This window comes from Rhinoderma darwinii, chromosome 2 (genome assembly GCF_050947455.1).
Source record: "Rhinoderma darwinii isolate aRhiDar2 chromosome 2, aRhiDar2.hap1, whole genome shotgun sequence".
Lineage (NCBI taxonomy): Eukaryota > Metazoa > Chordata > Amphibia > Anura > Rhinodermatidae > Rhinoderma > Rhinoderma darwinii.
Genome location: NC_134688.1, coordinates 166,365,614 through 166,388,546, shown reverse-complemented (window position 1 = coordinate 166,388,546; position 22,933 = coordinate 166,365,614). Strand labels below are relative to the sequence as shown.

General features: G+C 45.4%; 1 protein-coding gene across 1 annotated transcript; it reads left to right on the top strand.

Moving 5' to 3' along the window:
• Nucleotides 1–345: 345 nt before the first annotated feature.
• ZIC2 (Zic family zinc finger 2) lies at nucleotides 346–4,681 on the top strand. Its single transcript, XM_075852454.1, has 3 exons — nucleotides 346–2,049; nucleotides 3,210–3,373; nucleotides 3,631–4,681. The coding sequence occupies exons 1-3, from the start codon at nucleotides 927–929 to the stop codon at nucleotides 3,829–3,831; spliced, it is 1,488 nt and encodes a 495-aa protein (XP_075708569.1). The 5' UTR covers nucleotides 346–926; the 3' UTR covers nucleotides 3,832–4,681.
• The last annotated feature ends 18,252 nt before the right edge of the window (nucleotides 4,682–22,933 follow it).

The window sequence follows — 22,933 nt, the reverse complement described above, 5'->3', positions numbered from 1 at the left end:
TTAAGATTCGGGGGTCTTTGGAAATGAGACAGAAGCCCTTTATTACTACCCATTTGCTCACTTTATAATCCTCACAAAAGAGGTCAGAACTATAATAATACAATGATTGTGCCGGACTATACATCCACTACTAGAGGGGAGCACACAAGCGTCTCCCCAGTAGATCGCGGTACCGGAGCAGCTCCCGGGTGGGGGCGCCTGCCGGGGACGAGCTGTATACCTGATTGGCAGGAGAACTGGGAAGTGCTCCAAACATGTCTCCAGTCTCCCCAGCCAATGGGCTAGCTGACAGAGCACGGTCGGGCAGCTGTTAAAGGGGGCGGACACGGCAGGCCAGTCAGAGAGTAGCGCACACGGGGGAGGAGGGGTTGTGATAAGACAAAATGCACTAAAAACAAAACATAAAGCCGCCCGCACTGACCACGTCCACTGACCGGACGAGCAGCGCCAACAAAAGCCACGGGAAGGAGGAAGACAAGTGCTCCGCAGACAATGAGCCCCGCACTGTCCGCCCGTCATGTGCCGCTGCTCTGAGATCACTTGTCTTTTCTGCTTGTTTGTGTTGTGCTCCACCACCTCCCCCTTCCCGAGCTTCCTCCTCCTCCTCCCTCCTCCCTGAGCTGCAACTTAAAGAAAGAAGAAGACGAGAAAGAGGAGCATCTGCCGCCCGAGCCTTCATCTGGGGGGAATCTGAGCCCAGTTCCCCGACTGAGAGGCACTGAGATCGGGGACGAGGAAGGAGGAGGGAGAGTTGGATGCAGGCGATGATCACATTGCAGGGAGCTCAGTCTAGAGGAGGACTCTTATGATGCGGGAGGTGCAGTGACTACTCCAGGATACAGGGAGACTTCTCTCTATTATTGCTCTTCTACTTGTGACTACTTCTCCGCTCCATTATATCACACGACACACTTCTAATAAGAGACATGTTGCTGGACGCCGGCCCTCAGTTCCCGGCCCTGGGTGTGGGCACATTTGCGCGGCACCACCATCATCATCACCATCATCATGCCGCGGTTGCAGCGGCGGCGGCAGCTGCTGCGGAGATGCAGGAACGGGAGTTGAGTCTGGCGCAGAACAGCTTTGTGGAGCCGGCGCACATGGGCGCATTCAAGCTCAACCCCGGCGGTGGCTCCGGGGGAAGCAGCGGTAGCGGAGGAGGATCTGGGTCTGCTGGGGGAGCAGGAGGCAACGGACCCCATGACTTGTCCCCCCCGGGGCAGAGCTCGGCTTTCACTTCCCAGGCTGGATACCCAACATCCGCCCTGGCTCCACACGCAGCGTATACGGGCGCAGCGTTTAACAGCCCGCGGGACTTCTTATTCCGAGGACGCGGCTTTGCAGAGGGGACTACGGCTACAGGAGGGGGGCAGCATGGCTTGTTTGGCCCCCCAGCAGGTAGCCTTCATCACCACCCCCACCACCACCAGCTCCCGCATGGGGAGCACCCGCAGGGTCACCTGCTTTTCCCCGGCATCCATGAACAGCACGCTGCAGCCTCCCAAAACGCACTTGGCGGACAAATGAGGCTAGGACTGCCGGGCGAGGTGTTCGGCAGGACAGAGCAATACAGGCAGGTGTCTAGCCCTAGAGGAGACCCTTACACCGCTGCCCAGCTACACAACCAGTATGGCCCAATGAATATGGGAATGAACATGGCAGCCCATCACCACCACCATCACCACCACCACCCTGGGGCCTTCTTCAGGTACATGAGGCAGCAGTGCATCAAGCAGGAGCTCATCTGCAAGTGGATAGACCCCGAGCAGCTCAGCAACCCTAAGAAAAGCTGCAATAAGACATTCAGCACCATGCATGAGCTGGTCACCCATGTGTCTGTGGAGCATGTGGGGGGACCTGAGCAGAGCAACCACATCTGCTTCTGGGAGGAATGCTCCAGGGAGGGAAAGCCATTCAAAGCCAAATACAAACTGGTCAACCACATCCGAGTGCACACAGGGGAGAAGCCCTTCCCGTGCCCCTTCCCTGGATGTGGCAAGGTCTTTGCCCGCTCCGAAAACCTAAAAATCCACAAAAGAACTCATACAGGTAGGTGCACTGAAGAAAAAAAATTATCACCGCTAATGCCACTATTATAGACTTCTATTAGCTGATGCCTCTATTATAGACTTCTATTAGCTGATGCCACTATTATAGACTTCTATTAGCTGATGCCACTATTATAGACTTCTATTAACTGATGCCACTATTATAGACTTCTATTAGCTGATGCCACTATTATAGACTTCTATTAGCTGATGCCACTATTATAGACTTCTATTAGCTGACGCTGGCACACAGGATCCTATATTATTTGTAGGTACGTTTTGGTTGATCCCTGATTCTTATCAGCTATGAAAGGAGAAAACATTTTACACGTTAATTTTAAATTATTTTTATTAGAATTGATTTTTATTTTACGGTGCTTCACCTCTCACCTGCACTATTTAAATATGTGAAAAATATAGTACTATAGCATAGAAAAGACGGGATATAATAATTATTATTATTCTCAATTTAAATGTAAAGGCGCAGCTCTTGAATGATCACATCTGGCAGATATGAATATCTATTTAATATTATTAATAGTAATAATAAAATGTCTTGATGTGTGGCACGTTTTGAGTGTTTGTAAATATTTGCGATTGGTAATAGAGTAAAGATTAGCCGGATGTGTGAGGATTGATGGTAGGTGCGAGACGAGATTTAGCAAGGTTTAGCATGAAGGGCATTTCTTTCAACGGAAAGTCAGCATTAAACTCGTTCTATCTGAGCAGATGTCGTTTATAAACAATTTAGGTGCTAATGGAATTTAATGCTAAGTGGATTCCCTCCAAATGGGGGATATTTGAGCGATCACACCTCTAAATTGCTCCAAACAGCATAACATTTGGATATGCAGAGATTGGGGGAAGGGAGAGGCGGTGAGAATCAAATGGATGCATTTGAATGTCTTTACCCGTTTACAAGCTGCTTGTTTACCCCACCTGGGAACATCAGCAGAACAATCTCCTCCTGAGCAGTTTGGAAAGAGATGTTAATTGTTGATTCATTTGCAAACTACTGGGAGGTTCTCCCTCACATTTACTGCCGCAGGAAAAGATTTTTATCTAGATGTTCTATCCATATGAGGAAATATTAAAACCTGTTGGAAAATTCCGCAGCAGTTTTTGTAGGACTCGATGACAATGTACTGCCTTTTTTCACAGGAGAGAAGCCGTTCCAGTGTGAATTTGAAGGTTGCGACAGGCGATTCGCCAACAGTAGCGACAGAAAGAAACACATGCATGTCCACACCTCGGACAAGCCATATCTGTGCAAGATGTGCGACAAGTCCTACACTCATCCCAGCTCCTTGAGGAAACACATGAAGGTAATGGCCGAAACCTTTATTATATCATGTTACCTGGATGGGGGAGGGGGTGCAGATGAGTAGGGGCTTGAAGTAATGTCTGGAATAACTGGTAGGTGTTAGAAAACGAATCTGTGGCTTCTGCTGCTATTATGTCACTGTAGGCTGGCACTCGTAAGAGGGAAAACTACTAGAGGGGCCCACCTTTATCCAGAGCAGAGTTCATAATGTGTTACCTTACATCGTATGGAACTGACATGGTTTCCCTTTCTCCACAGGTGCATGAGTCTTCTCCTCAAGGGTCCGAGTCGTCACCCGCCGCCAGCTCCGGCTATGAATCCTCCACCCCCCCGGGTCTGGTGTCCCCCAACACTGAGACACAAAGTACCAACTTGTCCCCGGCCACAGCAGCGGTATCTGGAGTGCACAGTGGGGCTGGGGGGCCTCTCTCCTCAAACTTCAACGAGTGGTATGTGTAGGCGCCATTACTGGAGGCCACCAGAGACAATGTAGGTCTCCCAATCCACCAGCCAGTTGCCTGCTGTGTGCGGACACTCCTGAAGGAAGAAGCACAGTCAGGGTGAACCTCTGCACAGGTCTAAAAACGACGCATGAAGAGAGAGAAGCTAACAGAATCTATTTATTCCCCCGATATCTACCCCAAAGAACAAGTGATTATACTCTGCAGACCCCCTACTCTATGTAAATATCACCCCCCCCCCCCCCCCTTCAGAGGGGACAGGACGTTTTATCCGGCTGCAGGACAAGTGCTGAACTCTCTCTTGACTCCCTTTACGTTAATGGAGAAGAGTTGCTTTTATTCTATTTTATTTTCTTTTGTATTGTGCTCTTGGTATTGTGTCCTTTTTTCTAAAGAAAATCTGATTGTAAATTTCCGTGCAACTGGGCTGGGAAATAATAAAACTCTGTGCCAAAGTCTTCACTCTGTTTCTTCAGGCACCGCCAGGCCGGCAGTGCTCAGACACAGGCTTGTGAATGTCACTTTACGTTACACGTGATGTTGTTCGTACTTTTCCACGTTCCATTCGTTGCTTACTCTATGAAGAACGGTGGGGACGAAACGTTGTGCAGTCGGCGTCTATCCCTGTACATAGCCCCCGCCATATTTATCCAGTTGAAATTAAATTATGCTATTAACTTGCTACAGAGGAACACTATTTATAAAGAATGGTTCTTAACTATAAATATGTACAATTGTGAGCGGAAAATGTTTTCAGTTTTTTTTTTCTTATTTAAAGTGGTTTCATCATTTCTGTGCCCTGTTTTGAGAGTAATGCATACAGACCTATAATAAATTGTGTTGAAACTGCATAATTCAATTGTCTGACTCTTGATCTAAGCAGCAAATAATCTCAATGGGAGGGAGAAATAAACGTTATAATAGTTTTCTTTATATGAATGTCGTGAAACTTCTGAGTCTCTTTACTGTGTATTTAATATGCAAATGGTTTGGTTATATTAAAATACAAACGAAATTTTTTTTTTTACATATTAAAATTAGCTACTAAAGAAATGTAGGGCCTGCTCAGTGTCGTTATGTCTTCTACAAATTAGTCATAGAAATAAAATCGGGAATACGTTCACTCACGATTTATTTTTTTTTAAAATATATCCGTCCTAGTTCTGACATATTAATGGTTACTGATTCGTAGTGATAGATGTCATGACCTTCTATAGCGCTGTGTAATGTGCTACAAACGGATGAAAGCTGAATAAACACGCAACTGTCAATACATAACGGAAACTAAATTGTAGCAGAGCCCTGTCCATACGAGCACACAATCCAACGCCTAGACTAGAGCCAAGACGTCTATAAGGAAAGCCTGAGACTCAGTCGGGAGGGTTTATTGGGGACTGGCACTTGCCATATCTAGAAGCCTGAGCTACTCCAGTCCTACACTTCACTTTCTGCATGTGTGGAAGGTCACTTATTTAAAACCGCATTATAAAATAATTACAAATGGCTTTCATTTCAAAGACTGAATATAAAAACAATGCAGAACAGCAACCACAGATCGCGATTGCAATTATTGCGAGGATATGGTAGAGATTGAACATCCACATAAATAAGGATTTCTTCCTATTGTTCCTGATGCCGCTTTAGTGTCTGTTTTAGAAATGTGACTAGTGTGACTGAGGGCTTATGAAATGCGGCGCTCACAAGGTACCAGGGTACACCCCAGATACCCGCAGCTTCTGTTTTAACGCTTGACTTTCTGCGGGATCCTGTGTCACCGTCCAGACTGGCCATGACCTTGAACTTGACAGTGACCTTTCATGTCTCTTCTAAATCCGAGTCGTCCTCTCAGCTGCTTACTGAATGCCTGACATAGGCGGGCAGCTTCTCTTATTAAGGATTACCAGCTCTGCTACATACGCTGCTATATAGAGACTTCTGATCATAGAGGGAACGATCCGAGAAGAGGGAGCTGCTTTCTGCTGTGCTGCAGATAGAGACGCTGCAATACTGTGCACCAACCGGGCTGTGTGTGACGACGCGCTGCCAGCAGCACCAGCCACATCACAGGCTTCATGCCACTTCCATGATGATGATGATGATGATGATAATGATACGTCTGCTTTCTTTTACTCCCACATCTTTTGTCTGTGCTACAGTCCCATACGGATAATACACACGCCACACATTTGAAGGTGCTTATACTTAGCAGTTATGAGATGTTCCACATTATTCGCCAAATCCTTCTTTAGACATGAAATGTTCTCAGAATTCAGCAATATGGGGGGGGGGGATAAGTGAGGGGGAAGGGGGCGCTAATAAATGTCGCATGTTATGCCATTCTTGTGTTCAGTATACATGTATATTAAATTTGGTTGGCACTGTTCATTTAATATGACGCTGATACATTGCAATGCTTGGGTGCTCTTATACCAGGGCGTGCATCTATCATTTTCTATTAATCTAATCTATCGAAACAATTTTCATAATATTACAATTATTGTTATTATTAATATTATTATTTGTTACTTCTGTTACTGAAGCTATAGAAACTGTAAATAATAAAAATACAAGGCAGCTCTTGGAAACATTTTGCTGCTGAAGTGTTCACAGGAAGCCTGATGTTGTCCTTTCACGTTAACGCCGCTTTATTTTAGGTTTAAGAGAATATTACATTTTATTGGGGCTTGTAATTGGAAAGTATTCAGTAACCCATTGCTACAAAATAGTATTCTGGGGAAGTCTATGGGCTTTACCGCTGCACAACTCTGATTATTACGCCACACAATTATGATTTTACTATTTCTCAAATATCTGACACCAACACATATCCCCTTGCTCCTCCTATTAATAATTGAAACACCTACACATTTCTGTACCATGCTGGGAATGGTCAGTAACTTGCAGCTCCAGGCTCAACATAGTAGTTTCATGTATATTTCAAGAGAACAACAAGATCTGAAGCGCTATGATTTATATATGACATGTACCTTTAAAATAAACTATATCTTATATATGACATATATCTGCACAGAAATGATGTGGAATACACATACATGCTTAAACAGGGGGTATTAGTGTAATCTGTTTATGTGTACCAGAGGTGGGTGTGTAATTTGGTACAACTCACTTTAATTTTACAATCTTTTTTTGTTTTATTATACTTTATTGAGTTGAAATGTTGCACAAAAGAACAAGACGTATAAATGGAGTGTGTATGTATATTGTATCTACTATATGTATGTGCAACCTACTGATCATACAGAATACTGCTACTACCACCGCCAATAACATTAATACAGTAGTTATCATTAGTGTTTATGCAAGTGTTTGGTAACAGAATGACCTTTATTGCAAATTAGTATTTTCCTTATGGTGCTTCCCTAGACTCTGATATTGTTAGTTTGTGTAATGTTTTACACTATAAAATAATGTCTCAGTTTTGGACATTGTTTTATATATACCTTATTATTAGAGGAGGGATATATCATAACTTCATGCCTGTGAGACCAGTCGTACACATGGGGTCTGGTAGCAGAGCGCCTTAGAAGATTTACTGGTCACGCAGGTTATATCTACTTCACTGTAAACCGTCCTAAATTAATTTTCCCTTACTTGGCTTAGTGTCAAGATGCATTCCTTGAAGTTGTGTTGCATGTGGCTGGTACGAGCTGCTGGGTGACCTGTAGGGAAAGACTAGTGAAAGGTCAGCCCCATGCAGTGACCAGACTCCGGCTCATGACTAGTTCAGACTGATCCGATATTGATCCAGGGAATGGAGAGGCGCAACGTTATGTCAGGACTGCTAATCAGCGCAACACTGCTGTAGGGAATGTCGCACAGCAACATCACAGTCCGCTGTCAGTACCTTTTGCCGGTATACAGTATATAGAAGGATAAAGAATTGAGAATGCCAAGTGTATACTGAACGTGTGAGCATGACGTGTTCGATTGCGGGCTCCATCCACCTTATATTTTGCAGGTTGTTACAAGGTAGAACAATATCCCATCACATTTATTTGTTTTTAATTCTTTTTATCGATAATTTGAAATTCACTGATAATTTGGATAATATTACATTTGACAACATGTATATGTTGTATTTGTCAACTATCGTTGTAATATACAACATTCTAGCGTTAAATCCCCGCGCAATAGGGGGCGTAATGGGGCATTTTGTTCATAGCATGTATGATAACAAAATATTTAATCACAATATTTTGATATAGTAGTAGAAAAAGTTTTAGATTTTATATATATATTATTTTTTTATTTAAATAAAATCTCAATCAAATAGGAACAGAAATATAATCTGTGTGGGAGTAACGATTCGTCAGTTAAATGCAATTTATAAAGATACATATCAGATTGGTTATATATAATCTATCGGATAAATATCATAACAGTTCCATATGGTACATTAGTTCTAGATTACAAATCTTTCATATGATATAAAAGGTCAGTTATGTACATATAATTTAGATAACATGTGAACATTTATACGATATTTAACTAATATAATATGATGTATTAAATGTATTTTGCACATAATGTGCAGCATATATAATATCATATATACAAACCATATATGATCAGTTATTTATTATTGATATGTATACAACTATATAGCTGTTATATATAATACATCATATTAGTTGTGAATAACATGAGACATAGCTATAGAAATGTTATTTTATATATATATATATATATATATATATATATATATATATATATATATATATATATATATGAATATGTCATCTCTAACGGATATTATATATATACATATATATATACACACACACATTTATATCAGTAATTCCATCTTTTAATTTCGTTAATTCTAATATATATATACATATATATATATATATATATATATATATATATGAGTTTGAAATTATGGTGATATAACATATGTTGGTTATTAAAAGTTTCATATCAACTATCAATTATATACAACATATATGAGTTATATATAGCATATATCAATGTATATAGTATATTCAAAATAAATATCTGTAATATGACGCATATATGTATATATATATACATATATATGATTCTATGTATAATATTTCATATCAGTTCTGTATATGAGCTTTATATGATAACTCAATTACATTCATACATAGATGCAATAGAAAAGAAATAGGCATGTTGTAGTGACACGGAGATGTGCAGCTGAGTGGAAGCGATAAAATACGTGCAGTTAACGCATAAACCGACAATGCTCATCAAGAGCGGTTCTTTCTGCAGCCTAATGCTAGGGCTTTATATATATATAATCTCACTGCCTCATCGGGCAAAGCAAGCTAGGGGGCGAAGTGCAGGGACCCCGAGTCCCCGACTGGCCAGACATTCCCATACAATACAAGCTTCCTCCAAGCAGAGATCAAACGTAGCTGGGCCGAGAAACACAGGAAGCCCCAGCACAACTTAAACAAAAGCGTCATATCTGTGCGAAAACAAGAGCCAAATCAGGCGCACATGCTGCAAATCCACCCGCGGAGAGAAGAAAGAATGAGATCATGGCAGCGATCCTTTCATATGCCTCAGACACAACAAGAAGTGGGGGGCAGCGCAATGCACGGGAGACAGGAAATGTACCATCTAGCCCTAAATGCCTCCACCTGTGCGCCCGTGTACCCGGAGGCATGGCACCCCTGCATGCTGCTTCCCCGGTCCCTAGCCTCTATTATCCGTAGAAGAATTTACAGGCAACGTCAGGATCAACAATATTAGATGGTTTATTATTAACCCCTTTAATAAACTGCAGGGCAATTTGCAATACAGTAATAATGCAGCAAGTGTCCGGGATTAACCTGTCCCAGGGATCATATTATGGGATTAGAAATACACAAATATGTAAAGACATTTATTATTATTGCTACAAAGGCAAAAGGAGGAAAACAAACATGTCATCATTCTACATTTATGGATATATTGTGACTTTAGAATTCCATGTGTGTTCTATATATATATATATATATATATATATATATATATATATATATATATATATATATATATATGTGTATAATTGCGTGTGTGTGTATATATATATATATATATATATATATATATATGAGCATATATATATATATGAGCACGTGAATATAAGGTTATAGCACATTAGTATTTTAGTATTACTGTGTACAATACACATGTGAGAACTTGAGTATAATGTGACGTTGGTACTAGTTGAGTACAAATATATCTGTGAGGAAATGGACATAAATTCATATTACTACTACATATGCAAAACACATTTGTGAGAACCTGGAAATAAAGTTCCATTACTACTACATTGTTATACTATACACTATATGGCCAAAAGTATGTGGACACCCCTTCTAATTGTTCAGTTCAGGTGTTTCAGCCACACACATTGCAAACAAGTGCATAAAATCAAGCACACAGCCATACAATCTCCATAGACAAATATATATATATTTTTTATTCTCAATTTATATGATTACAGAAATTAGAAAGTACTGAAGAGGGAAAAATAACAGAAATACAAAAACTCATTGTAGTCCCATATTCATCCTCAGTTAGAGGTCATAACCATGGACAAACACCTCCCCCCCCCCCCCCCAATAAAACAACAACCAAAAAAAACTGCTGATTTTTCATATTGTATATCCACCTCACTCTAAATATCAGAAGATTAAGCAGATCTTTCCAGTTTACATCTGATATAATATTATGCCACAAAGGAGGCATTAGTAGTAAATTTATTTTTATACACAGAGGTCCTCAATTCATAACTATCCCCAAATCTAAATAGTATGACCGGAGACATCCGGATAACCAACTTGTGCATAAGTTTTAACTTTTCAATCACTTCGTTCCAATATAAATAGATTTTTGAATATTTCCAAGGCATATGGTATAAATCAACCCTGTTATCAAAACCTTAGTTTATGTATCATAAGGATAAATTTTACAAAAAAATAATCCTATACATTTCTGAAAACCTGAGAAATCTCAGAAGCTTTAGGATACACTAGCTTTTATACCCGGCACTGCTCGGGAGGTTGACTTACAGTATAGAGTAAAGGTCACTATTTAAATACCTCTCAGTATGAATTTAATTGCTAGAGAGTGTAAATAATGTTATTGGAAGCATAATAAGAAATGAAATGAAGCAATATATTAATTGCAGATTTATATAGTGTTGATTTAGGACTGCATGTTTCTATTCACACGCTTTCTAACTTTTAATTTGTACAATTAGACCCCCCATATAGACAGTCACAGTGACCCCCATATAGACAGTCATAGTGACCCCCCATATAAAGACAGTCACAGTGCCCCCCCATATAGACAGTCACAGTGACCCCCCATATAGACAGTCACAGTGACCCCCCCATATAGACAGTCACAGTGACCCCCCCATATAGACAGTCACAGTGACTCCCCATATAAAGACAGTCACAGTGACCCCCAATATAGAGTCACAGTGACCCCCAATATAGACAGTCACAGTGACCCCCCATATAGACAGTCACAGTGACCCCCCCATATAGACAGTCACAGTGACCCCCCCATATAGACAGTCACAATGACTCCCCATATAAAGACAGTCACAGTGCCCCCATATAAAGATAGTCACAGTGACCCCCTATATAGACAGTCACAGTGACCCCCTATATAGACAGTCACAGTGACCCCCCATATAAAGACAGTCACAGTGCCCCCCATATAGACAGTCACAGTGCCCCCCCGTATAAAGACAGTCACAGTGACCCCCTCATATAGACAGTCACAGTGACCCCCGAATAAAGACAGTCACAATGCCCCCATATAAACAGTCACAGTGCCCCCCATATAAAGACAGTCACAGTGACCCCCCCATATGGACAGTCACAGTGACCCCCCATATAAAGACAGTCACAGTGACCCCCCCATATAAAGACAGTCACAGTGACCCCCTATATAGACAGTCACAGTGACCCCCCATATAGACAGTCACAGTGACCCCCCATATAGACAGTCACAGTGACCCCCCATATAGACAGTCACAGTGCCCCCCATATAAAGACAGTCACAGTGACCCCCCATATAAAGACAGTCACAGTGACGCCCCCATATAGACAGTCACAGTGACCCCCCATATAGACAGTCACAGTGACCCCCCCATATAGACAGTCACAGTGATCCCCCCATATAGACAGTCACAATGAATCCCCATATAAAGACAGTCACAGTGACCCCCCCATATAGACAGTCACAGTGACCCCCCATATAGACAGTCACAGTGACCCCCCATATAAAGACAGTCACAGTGCTCCCCCATATAAAGACAGTCACAGTGCCCCCCCCATATAGACAGTCACAGTGACGCCCCATATAGACAGTCACAGTGACCCCCTATATAGACAGTCACAGTGACCCCCTATATAGACAGTCACAGTGACCCCCCATATAAAGACAGTCACAGTGCCCCCCATATAGACAGTCACAGTGCCCCCCCCGTATAAAGACAGTCACAGTGACCCCCCATATAGACAGTCACAGTGACCCCCGAATAAAGACAGTCACAGTGACCCCCATATACAGTTACAGTGACCCCCCATATGAACAGTCACAGTGCCCCCATATAAAGACAGTCACTGTGCCCCCCATATAAAGACAGTCATAGTGACCCCCCATATAAAGACAGTCATAGAGACCCCCCATATAAAGACAGTCACAGTGCCCCCCATATAAAGACAGTCACAGTGCCCTCCCATATAGACAGTCACAGTGACCCCCCCCATATAAAGACAGTCACAATGCCCCCCATATAAAGACAGTCACAGTGCCCCCATATAAAGACAGTCACAGTGACCCCCCCATATAGACAGTCACAGTGACCCCCCATATAAAGACAGTCACAGTGACCCCCATATAGACAGTTACAGTGTCCCCCCCATATGGACAGTCACAGTGACTCCCCATGTAAAGATAGTCACAGTGACCCCCCATATAAAGACAGTCACAGTGCCCCCATATAAAGACAGTCACAGTGACCCCCCATATGGACAGTCATAGTGACCCCTCATATGAAGACAGTCACAGTGACCCCCCATATAAAGACAATCACAGTGCCCCCCATATAAAGACAGTCACAGTGCCCCCCATATACAGACAGTCACAGTGACCCCCCCATATAAAGACAGTCACAGTGCCCCCAATATAAAGACAGTCACAGTGCCCCCCCATATAGACAGTCACAGTGACCCCCATATAAAGACAGTCACAGTGACCCCCCCATATAAAGACAGTCAGTGCCCCCCATATAAAGACTGTCACAATGCCCCCATATAAAGACAGTCACAGTGCCCCCCATATAAAGACAGTCACAGTGACCCCCCATATGGACAGTCACAGTGACCCCCCATATAAAGACAGTCACAGTGACCCCCCCATATAAAGACAGTCACAGTGCCCCCCATATAAATACAGTCACAGTGACCCCCTATATAGACAGTCACAGTGACCCCCCATATAGACAGTCACAGTGACCCCCCATATAGACAGTCACAGTGACCCCCCATATAAAGACAGTCACAGTGACCCCCCATATAGAGAGTCAGAGTGACCCCCCATATAGACAGTCACAGTGACCCCCATATAAAGACAGTCACAGTGACCCCCCATATAAAGACAGTCACAGTGACGCCCCCATATAGACAGTCACAGTGACCCCCCATATAGACAGTCACAGTGACCCCCCCATATAGGCAGTCACAGTGATCCCCCCATATAGACAGTCACAATGACTCCCCATATAAACAGTCACAGTGACCCCCCATATAGACAGTCACAGTGACCCCCCCATATAGACAGTCACAGTGACCCCCCATATAAAGACAGTCACAGTGCCCCCCATATAAAGACAGTCACAGTGCCCCCCCATATAGACAGTCACAGTGACCCCCCATATAGACAGTCACAGTGCCCCCCATATAGACAGTCACAGTGACCCCCCATATAAAGACAGTCACAGTGCCCCCCCATATAGACAGTCACAGTGACCCCCCATATAGACAGTCACAATGACCCCCCCATATAGACAGTCACAGTGACCCCCATATAGACAGTCACAGTGACCCCCATATAGACAGTCACAGTGACTCCCCCTATAAAGACAGTCAGTGACCCCCCATATAGACAGTCACAGTGACCCCCATATAGACAGTCACAGTGACCCCCCATATAAAGACAGTCACAGTGCCCCCCATATATACAGTCACAGTGCCCCCCATATAGACAGTCACAGTGACCCCCATATAGACAGTCACAGTGACCCCCCATATAAAGACAGTCACAGTGACCCCCATATAGACAGTCACAGTGACCCCCCCCCCCATATAAAGACAGTCACAGTGACCCCCCATATAAAGACAGTCACAGTGACCCCCTATATAGACAGTCACAGTGACCCCCCCATATAGACAGTCACAGTGACCCCCCATATAGACAGTCACAGTGACCCCCCATATAAAGACAGTCACAGTGCCCCCCCATATATACAGTCACAGTGACCCCCCATATAGACAGTCACAGTGACCCCCATATAGACAGTCACAGTGACCCCCATATAGACAGTCACAGTGACCCCCCATATAAAGACAGTCACAGTGCCCCCCCATATAGCCAGTCACAGTGACCCCCCATATAGACAGTCACAGTGACTCCCCATACAAAAGACAGTCACAGTGACCCCCCCCCATATCGACAGTCACAGTGACCCCCCATATAGACAGTCACAGTGATCCCCCACATAAAGACAGTCACAGTGCCCCCCATATATACAGTCACTGTGACCCCCATATAGACAGTCACAGTGCCCCCCATATAGACAGTCACAGTGACCCCCATATAGACAGTCACAGTGACCCCCATATAGACAGTCACAGTGACCCCCCATATAAAGACAGTCAAAGTGACCCCCATATAGACAGTCACAGTGACCCCCCCATATAAAGAAAGTCACAGTGCCCCCATATAAAGATAGTCACAGTGACCCCCTATATAGACAGTCACAGTGACCCCCTATATAGACAGTCACAGTGACCCCCCATATAAAGACAGTCACAGTGACCCCCCATACAAAGACAGTCACAGTGACCCCCCATCTAAAGACAGTCACAGTGATCCCCATATAGACAGTTACAGTGACCCCCCCATATGGACAATCACAGTGACCCCCCCCATATAAAGACAGTCACAGTGACCCCCCATATAAAGACAGTCACAGTGCCCCCCATATAAAGACAGTCACAGTGACCCCCCATATAAAGACAGTCACAGTGGCCCCCCATATATAGACAGTCACAGTGACCCCCCACATAAAGACAGTCACAGTGCCCCCCATATATACAGTCACTGTGACCCCCATATAGACAGTCACAGTGCCCCCCATATAGACAGTCACAGTGACCCCCATATAGACAGTCACAGTGACCCCCATATAGACAGTCACAGTGACCCCCCATATAAAGACAGTCAAAGTGACCCCCATATAGACAGTCACAGTGACCCCCCCATATAAAGAAAGTCACAGTGCCCCCATATAAAGATAGTCACAGTGACCCCCTATATAGACAGTCACAGTGACCCCCTATATAAAGACAGTCACAGTGCCCCCCATATAGACAGTCACAGTGCCCCCCGTATAAAGACAGTCAAAGTGACCCCCCCATATACAGTTACAGTGACCCCCCATATGAACAGTCACAGTGCCCCCATATAAAGACATTCACTGTGCCCCCCCATATAAAGACAGTCATAGTGACCCCCCATATAAAGACAGTCATGGAGACCCCCCATATAAAAACAGTCACAGTGCCCCCCATATAAAGACAGTCACAGTGACCACCCATATGGACAGTCATAGTGACCCCCCATATAAAGACAGTCACAGTGACCCCCCATATAAAGACAGTCACAGTGCCCCCCATATAGACAGTCACAGTGCCCCCCGTATAAAGACAGTCAAAGTGACCCCCCCATATACAGTTACAGTGACCCCCCATATGAACAGTCACAGTGCCCCCATATAAAGACATTCACTGTGCCCCCCCATATAAAGACAGTCATAGTGACCCCCCATATAAAGACAGTCATGGAGACCCCCCATATAAGACAGTCACAGTGCCCCCGATATAAAGACAGTCACAGTGACCACCCATATGGACAGTCATAGTGACCCCCCATATAAAGACAGTCACAGTGACCCCCCATATAAAGACAGTCACAGTGACCCCCCATATAAAGACAGTCACAGTGCCCCCCATATATAGACAGTCACAGTGACCCCCCATATAAAGACAGTCACAATGCCCCCCATATAAAGACAGTCAAAGTGACCCCATATAAAGACAGTCACAGTGACCCCCCCATATAGACAGTCACAGTGACCCCCCATATAAAGACAGTCACAGTGACCCCCATATAGACAGTTACAGTGACCCCCCATATGGACAGTCACAGTGACTCCCCATGTAAAGATAGTCACAGTGACCCCCCATATAAAGACAGTCACAGTGCCCCCATATAAAGACAGTCACAGTGACCCCCCATATGGACAGTCATAGTGACCCCCCATATAAAGACAGTCACAGTGCCCCCCATATAAAGACAGTCACAGTGCCCCCCATATAAAGACAGTCACAGTGCCCCCCCATATAGACAGTCACAGAGACCCCCATATAAAGACAGTCACAGTGACCCCCCCATATAAAGACAGTCAGTGCCCCCCCATATAAAGACAGTCACAATGCCCCCCATATAAAGACAGTCACAGTGCCCCCCATATAAAGACAGTCACAGTGACCCCCCCCATATGGACAGTCACAGTGACTCCCCATATAAAGACAGTCACAGTGACCCCCCATATAAAGACAGTCACAGTGACCCCCCATATAAAGACAGTCACAGTGCCCCCCATATAAAGACAGTCACAGTGACCCCCCCCCCATATGGACAGTCACAGTGACTCCCCATATAAAGACAGTCACAGTGACCCCCCATATAAAGACAGTCACAGTGACCCCCCATATAAAGACAGTCACAGTGACCCCCAATGTAGACAGTCACAGTGACCCCCCATATAAAGAGTCACAGCGACCCCCATATAGACAGTCACAGTGCCCCCATATAAAGACAGTCACAGTGACCCACCATATAAAGACAGTCACAGTGACGCCCCCATATAGACAGTCACAGTGACCCCCCCATATAGACAGTCACAGTGACCCCCCATATAGACAGTCACAGTGACCCCCTATATAAAGACAGTCACAGTGACCCCCCATATAAAGACAGTCACAGTGACCCCCCATCTAAAGACAGTCACAGTGATCCCCATATAGACAGTTACAGTGACCCCCCCATATGGACAATCACAGTGACCCCCCCATATAAAGACAGTCACAGTGCCCCCATATAAAGACAGTCACAGTGACCCCCTATATAGACAGTCACAGTGACCCCCCATATAAAGACAGTCACAGTGCCCCCCATATAGACAGTTACAGTGACCCCCCATATGGACAGTCACAGTGACCCCATATAAAGATAGTCACAGTGTCCCCCCATATAAAGACAGTCACAGTGACCCCCCATATAGACAGTCACAGTGACCCCCATATAAAGACAGTCACAGTGCCCCCCATATAGACAGTTACAGTGACCCCCTATATAAAGACAGTCACAGTGCCCCCCATATAAAGACAGTCACAGTGACCACCCATATGGACAGTCATTGTGACCCCCCATATAAACACAGTCACAGTGACCCCCCATATAAAGACAATCACAGTGACCCCCCATATAAAGACAGTCACAGTGACCCCCCATATAAAGACAGTCACAGTGCCCCCCATATAAAAACAGTCACAGTGCCCCCCATATAAAGACAGTCACAGTGACCCCCATATAGACAGTCACAGTGACCCCCCATATAAAGACAGTCACAGTGACCCCCCATACAAAGACAGTCACAGTGACCCCCCATCTAAAGACAGTCACAGTGATCCCCATATAGACAGTTACAGTGACCCCCCCATATGGACAATCACAGTGACCCCCCCCATATAAAGACAGTCACAGTGACCCCCCATATAAAGACAGTCACAGTGCCCCCCATATAAAGACAGTCACAGTGACCCCCCATATAAAGACAGTCACAGTGGCCCCCCATATAAAGACAGTCACAGTGACCCCCCATATAAAGACAGTCACAGTGACCCCCATATAGACAGTTACAGTGACCCCCCCCCCCATATGGACAGTCACAGTGCCCCCCATATAAAGACAGTCACAGTGACCCCCCATATAAAGACAGTCACAGTGACCCCCCATATAGACAGTCACAGTGACCCCCCATATAGACAGTCACAGTGCCCCCCATATATACAGTCACAGTGACCCCACAGATAGACAATCACAGTGACCCCCCATATAGACAGTCACAGTGCCCCCCATATAGACAGTCACAGTGACCCCCATATAGACAGTCACAGTGACCTCTCATATAAAGACAGTCACAGTGACCCCCATATAGACAGTCACAGTGACCCCCCCCCCATATAAAGACAGTCACAGTGCCCCCATATAAAGACAGTAACAGTGACCCCCTATATAGACAGTCACAGTGACCCCCCATATAAAGACAGTCACAGTGCCCCCCATATAAAGACAGTCACAGTGACCCCCCATATGGACAGTCACAGTGACCCCCCATATAAGGACAGTCACAGTGCCCCCCATATAGACAGTTACAGTGACCCCCATATGGACAGTCACAGTGACTCCCCATATAAAGACAGTCACAGTGCCCCCCATATAAAGACAGTCACAGTGACCCCCCATATAGACAGTCACAGTGACCCCCATATAAAGACAGTCACAGTGACCACCCATATGGACAGTCATAGTGACCCCCCATATAAAGACAGTCACAGTGACCCCCCATATAAAGACAGTCACAGTGACCCCCCATATAAAGACAGTCACAGTGACCCCCATATAAAGACAGTCACAGTGACCCCCCATATAAAGACAGTCACAGTGCCCCCCCATATAAAAACAGTCACAGTGCCCCCCATATAGACAGTCACAGTGCCCCCCATATAGACAGTCACAGTGACCCCCCCCCATATAAAGACAGTCACAGTGCCCCCCATATAAAGACAGTCACAGTGCCTCCCCCATATAGACAGTCACAGTGACCCCCATATAAAGACAGTCACAGTGACCCCCATAAAATGACAGTCACAGTAACCCCCCCATATAAAGACAGTCACAGTGCCCCCCATATAAAGACAGTCTCAGTGACCCCCCATATAGACAGTCACTTTGACCACCATATAAAGAGTCACAGTGACCCCCATATAGACAGTCACAGTGACCCCCCATATAAAGACAGTCACAGTGCCCCCCATATAGACAGTCACAGTGCCCCCCATATAGACAGTCACAGTGACCCCCATATAGACAGTCACAGTGACCCCCATATAGACAGTCACAGTGACCCCCCATATAAAGACAGTCACAGTGACCCCCATATAGACAGTCACAGTGACCCCCCCATATAAAGACAGTCACAGTGACCCCCCCATATAAAGACAGTCACAGTGACCCCCTATATAGACAGTCACAGTGACCCCCCCCATATAGACAGTCACAGTGACCCCCCATATAGACAGTCACAGTGACCCCCCATATAAAGACAGCCACAGTGCCCCCCCATATATACAGTCACAGTGACCCCCCATATAGACAGTCACAGTGACCCCCATATAGACAGTCACAGTGACCCCCATATAGACAGTCACAGTGACCCCCCATATAAAGACAGTCACAGTGCCCCCCATATAGCCAGTCAGTGACCCCCCATATAGACAGTCACAGTGTCTCCCCATACAAAAAACAATCACAGTGACCCCCCCATATCGACAGTCACAGTGACCCCCCATATAGAAAGTCACAGTGACCCCCATATAAAGACCGTCACAGTGCCCCCCATATATACAGTCACTGTGACCCCCCATATAAAGACAGTCACAGTGCCCCCATATAAAGATAGTCACAGTGACCCCCTATATAGACAGTCACAGTGACCCCCTATATAGACAGTCACAGTGACCCCCCGTATAAAGACAGTCAAAGTGACCCCCCCATATAGACAGTCACAGTGACCCCCGAATAAAGACAGTCACAGTGACCCCCATATACAGTTACAGTGACCCCCCATATGAACAGTCACAGTGCTCCCATATAAAGACAGTCACTGTGCCCCCCCCATATAAAGACAGTCATAGTGACCCCCCATATAAAGACAGTCATGGAGACCCCCCATATAAAGACAATCACAGTGCCCCCCATATAAAGACAGTCACAGTGACCACCCATATGGACAGTCATAGTGACCCCCCATATAAAGACAGTCACAGTGACCCCCCATATAAAGACAGTCACAGTGACCCCCCATATAAAGACAGTCACAGTGCCCCCATATATAGACAGTCACAGTGATCCCCCATATAAAGACAGTCACAATGCCCCCCCATATAAAGACAGTCACAGTGACCCCATATAAAGACAGTCACAGTGACCCCCCATATAGACAGTCACAGTGACCCCCCCATATAAAGACAGTCACAGTGACCCCCCATATAGACAGTTACAGTGACCCCCCCATATGGACAGTCACAGTGACTCCCCATGTAAAGATAGTCACAGTGACCCCCCATATAAAGACAGTCACAGTGACCCCCCATATAAAGACAGTCACAGAGACCCCCCCATATGGACAGTCACAGTGACTCCCCATATAAAGACAGTCACAGTGACCCCCCATATAAAGACAGTCACAGTGACCCCCCATATAAAGACAGTCACAGTGACCCCCAATATAGACAGTCACAGTGACCCCCCATATAAAGAGTCACAGCGACCCCCATATAGACAGTCACAGTGCCCCCATATAAAGACAGTCACAGTGACCCCCATATAAAGACAGTCACAGTGACGCCCCCATATAGACAGTCACAGTGACCCCCCCATATAGACAGTCACAGTGACCCCCCCATATAGACAGTCACAGTGACCCCCTATATAAAGACAGTCACAGTGACCCCCCATATAAAGACAGTCACAGTGACCCCCCATCTAAAGACAGTCACAGTGATCCCCATATAGACAGTTACAGTGACCCCCCCATATGGACAATCACAGTGACCCCCCCATATAAAGAGAGTCACAGTGCCCCCATATAAAGACAGTCACAGTGCCCCCCATATAAAGACAGTCACAGTGACCCCCCATATGGACAGTCACAGTGACCCCCCATATAAAGACAGACACAGTGCCCCCCATATAGACAGTTACAGTGACCCCCCCATATGGACAGTCACAGTGACCCCATATAAAGATAGTCACAGTGTCCCCCCATATAAAGACAGTCACAGTGACCCCCCATATAGGCAGTCACAATGACCCCCATATAAAGACAGTCACAGTGCCCCCCATATAGACAGTTACAGTGACCCCCTATATAAAGACAGTCACAGTGCCCCCCATATAAAGACAGTCACAGTGACCACCCATATGGACAGTCACTGTGACCCCCCATATAAAGACAGTCACAGTGACCCCCCATATAAAGACAATCACAGTGACCCCCCATATAAAGACAGTCACAGTGACCCCCCATATAAAGACAGTCACAGTGCCCCCCATATAAAAACAGTCACAGTGCCCCCCATATAAAGACAGTCACAGTGACCCCCATATAGACAGTCACAGTGACCCCCCATATAAAGACAGTCACAGTGACCCCCCATATAAAGACAGTCACAGTGACCCCCCATCTAAAGACAGTCACAGTGATCCCCATATAGACAGTTACAGTGACCCCCCCATATGGACAATCACAGTGACCCCCCCCCCATATAAAGACAGTCACAGTGACCCCCCATATAAAGACAGTCACAGTGCCCCCCATATAAAGACAGTCACAGTAACCCCCCATATAAAGACAGTCACAGTGGCCCCCCATATAAAGACAGTCACAGTGACCCCCCATATAAAGTCAGTCACAGTGACCCCCATATAGACAGTTACAGTAACCCCCCCATATGGACAGTCACAGTGCCCCCCATATAAAGACAGTCACAGTGACCCCCATATAGACAGTCACAGTGACCCCCATATAGACAGTCACAGTGACTCCCCATATAAAGACAGTCACAGTGACCCCCCATATAGACAGTCACAGTGACCCCCCCATATAGACAGTCACAGTGACCCCCCATATAAAGACAGTCACAGTGCCCCCCATATATACAGTCACAGTGACCCCCATATAGACAGTCACAGTGAACCCCCATATAGACAGTCACAGTGCCCCCCATATAGACAGTCACAGTGACCCCCATATAGACAGTCACAGTGACCTCACATATAAAGACAGTCACAGTGCCCCCATATAAAGACAGTCACAGTGACCCCCTATATAGACAGTCACAGTGACCCCCCATATAAAGACAGTCACAGTGCCCCCCATATAAAGACAGTCACAGTGACCCCCCATATGGACAGTCACAGTGACCCCCCATATAAAGACAGTCACAGTGCCCCCCATATAGACAGTTACAGTGACCCCCATATGGACAGTCACAGTGACTCCCCATATAAAGACAGTCACAGTGCCCCCCCCCATATAAAGACAGTCACAGTGACCCCCCCATATAGACAGTCACAGTGACCCCCATATAAAGACAGTCACAGTGACCACCCATATGGACAGTCATAGTGACCCCCCATATAAAGACAGTCACAGTGACCCCCCATATAAAGACAGTCACAGTGACCCCCCCATATAAAGACAGTCACAGTGACCCCCATATAAAGACAGTCACAGTGACCCCCCATATAAAGACAGTCACAGTGCCCCCCATATAAAAACAGTCACAGTGCCCCCCATATAAAGACAGTCACAGTGACCCCCATATAGACAGTCACAGTGACCCCCCCCCCCCATATAAAGACAGTCACAGTGCCCCCCATATAAAGACAGTCACAGTGCCTCCCCCATA